Source organism: Caretta caretta, chromosome 19, assembly GCF_965140235.1.
Source record: "Caretta caretta isolate rCarCar2 chromosome 19, rCarCar1.hap1, whole genome shotgun sequence".
In the NCBI taxonomy this organism is placed as follows: domain Eukaryota; kingdom Metazoa; phylum Chordata; order Testudines; family Cheloniidae; genus Caretta; species Caretta caretta.
In genome coordinates, this window is record NC_134224.1 from 20051191 (window position 1) to 20053531 (window position 2341).

The 2341-nt window shown below is 60.1% G+C and overlaps 1 protein-coding gene across 3 annotated transcripts in view; it reads right to left on the reverse strand.

The window, feature by feature from the left end:
• The window catches only part of KDM1A (lysine demethylase 1A), a 180090-nt gene extending 178087 nt beyond the window's left edge, over positions 1-2003 (reverse strand). For 2 of the 3 annotated variants that reach the window (XM_048825890.2, XM_048825889.2), the window contains exon 1: positions 1646-1975. In XM_048825890.2, coding sequence (XP_048681847.1) covers positions 1646-1912 — 267 coding nt within the window. In that variant the 5' untranslated portion in view covers positions 1913-1975. Of the gene's footprint in view, positions 1-1645 lie in introns of all 3 variants that reach the window. The other variant, XM_048825892.2, reaches the window with a different exon arrangement.
• Positions 2004-2341: the final 338 nt, after the last annotated feature.

Below are 2341 nucleotides of genomic sequence, written 5' to 3' on the forward strand. Positions count from 1 at the left end.
CTGAACTCAGTGCAGATGCATTCTTACGAGGCACAGCTAATGCTTCCTTGACTCCAGCACGGAAAGTGGTGAATTTTGACAAACTTTGAGGATAAAGTCTTTGAAACACTCCAAAACAGTATTACAAGATGACACATTTGGAGCCTCTAGGAGGGTTTTCAGGTGCTCCTGGCTTAAGAACTGTAGCCAATTAATTCATGTTACCATTTAATTGTGTTATCTATTGATATGGCAAACTCATGTTATTACATACATAACCAATGAGCGAGGCCTAGATTTAAGTCGTAGGTACAGATACAGATATGAGTAGACAGGATTATAAGATTGACAAGCATGTAGAAGCATGTAAGTAAAGCAAAGCTGTAACACAAGGGCCTACAGGCTAAGTAAGGGCCGTAAGATTTCAGGCCCAGTGTGGCTAAGCTCAGGCTTAAGGAGGCCTGACATAAGTAGGTGACCCAGGAATGACCCCGTGCCAGTGAAATTATAAGATTACTGTAAAGAATGTGCCCTGCAAGTGATGTTCTGGGAAAATATGCCACATGTACCCATCCAGACAGCAAGACATCCGATTGTTACGTCATTGTAAATTCTGCTGACTGCAGATTACCATGGAAACATGTGCATGTAGATGATATGAGAATAAGGGGAACTAAAAAAAACAACCTATGAGAAACAGAGCGCCCCAAAACACTATAGGATATAGTTCAGATAAGGAAAAGGAGATTGGTACTCTCCTGCATATGGATAAGTTGTCAGGCATGGTCATAATAGGATAAAAAGGATTCCCTGCTATGGATAGGGTGGGAAGACTCCTCTATTGATGACCACCTGTTAAGAGATCGATCAGACTATATCATCTTTGGCTATGTATGAACACTGCATTGGTTATTGCATTGGCTCTCTCTAGTTTCGCATACTTATGCCCCTGTTCCCTCCACCTGGCTATGCGGCTGAGCTGCGCCAGTGCAATTTTGTAGCGTAGACCTACCCTGAGACTTGAACACGAATGCCCACGCAACTTCACTACCTATAGTAGCAGAAGAACAAAAAAAGAGGGAGTGGACTCTGTAGCCTCAGGGGCTTCATCTCTCCTCCTCCCCCCCCCCCCGCCAAAAATGCAGTTTTACTTCTTGATAGTAGTTGCCGATCCCGTATAACATTTGAAATAAAAGCATTTTTGCAGCAAGCACGACATAGCACACTCGACAGTCCCATCTACTTCTTTCCAGCGGGTTCTCTCTTTATCCTGTGCTGCATGCCTGGGACTTTCACCCTTTCCTATCATTTGTTTTCGAGGCGTCTCTCTCCACCCGCGCGTTCAGCGTCCGCCGCTCCCAACACCCTGACCCGCGGCGCTCCGGTGGATCCTGCCCAGCCTGCAGACACAGGCCGGGCGCGCGGCGCGATTTCACAGCCCGGCCCCGGCCGGGAGCCGGGACAGAGCCCGGCCGCGCCGAACGCGGCCGAGCAGCTCCGCCCGGCCCCGGCTAGCCGCAGCCCGGGCAGAAGGGGCAGGGCTGGGCGGTGCTGATCCGGCTCCCGACAGCGCCTCTGCCCGGAGACCGGTGGCCGAGCCCAGCCAGCCCCCCTACGCGGGCCGGGACGAACGGCCCCAGCGCTGCCCGCCCGGGCCGGCACCTACTTTGGCCCGCTTGCGGCGGCTGGTCCTCCGGCCCTCGGGTGTCTCGGCGATGCCCGTCGTCTCGGGGCCGGGGGCGACGATGGCGGTTGGCGGCTCGGACAGGCCTCCCGGGGGAGAAGCCCGAGACGGCTCCTTCTTGCGTGGAGTCCGCTCCGGGCCCCCGGCGCCCGAGCCGCCCTCCGAACCCGGAAGGCCGGGCGGCGGCACCGGCACCTCCGGCCCGCTCTCCCCGCCGCCCTCGGCCGCCTTCTTGCCGCCCGACAGCATCGCCTCGAGCCCGCTCCGCGCCGCCTGCAGCGAGACGGACAAAGGGGCCAGCGAGCAAGCGCCACAGCCCCGCCCCCGCGTCACGTCGCGCCCCCGCCGCGTCCGCGCCACAGCCCCGCCCCCGCGTCACGTCGCGCCCCCGCCGCGTCCGCGCCACAGCCCCGCCCCCGCGTCACGTCGCGCCCCCGCCGCGTCCGCGCCACAGCCCCGCCCCCGCGTCACGTCGCGCCCCCGCCGCGTCCGCGCCACAGCCCCGCCCCCGCGTCACGTCGCGCCCCCGCCGCGTCCGCGCCACAGCCCCGCCCCCGCGTCACGTCGCGTCCCCGCCGCGTCCGCGCCACAGCCCCGCCCCCGCGTCACGTCGCGCCCCCGCCGCGTCCGCGCCACAGCCCCGCCCCCGCGTCACGTCGCGCCCCCGCTGCGTCCATG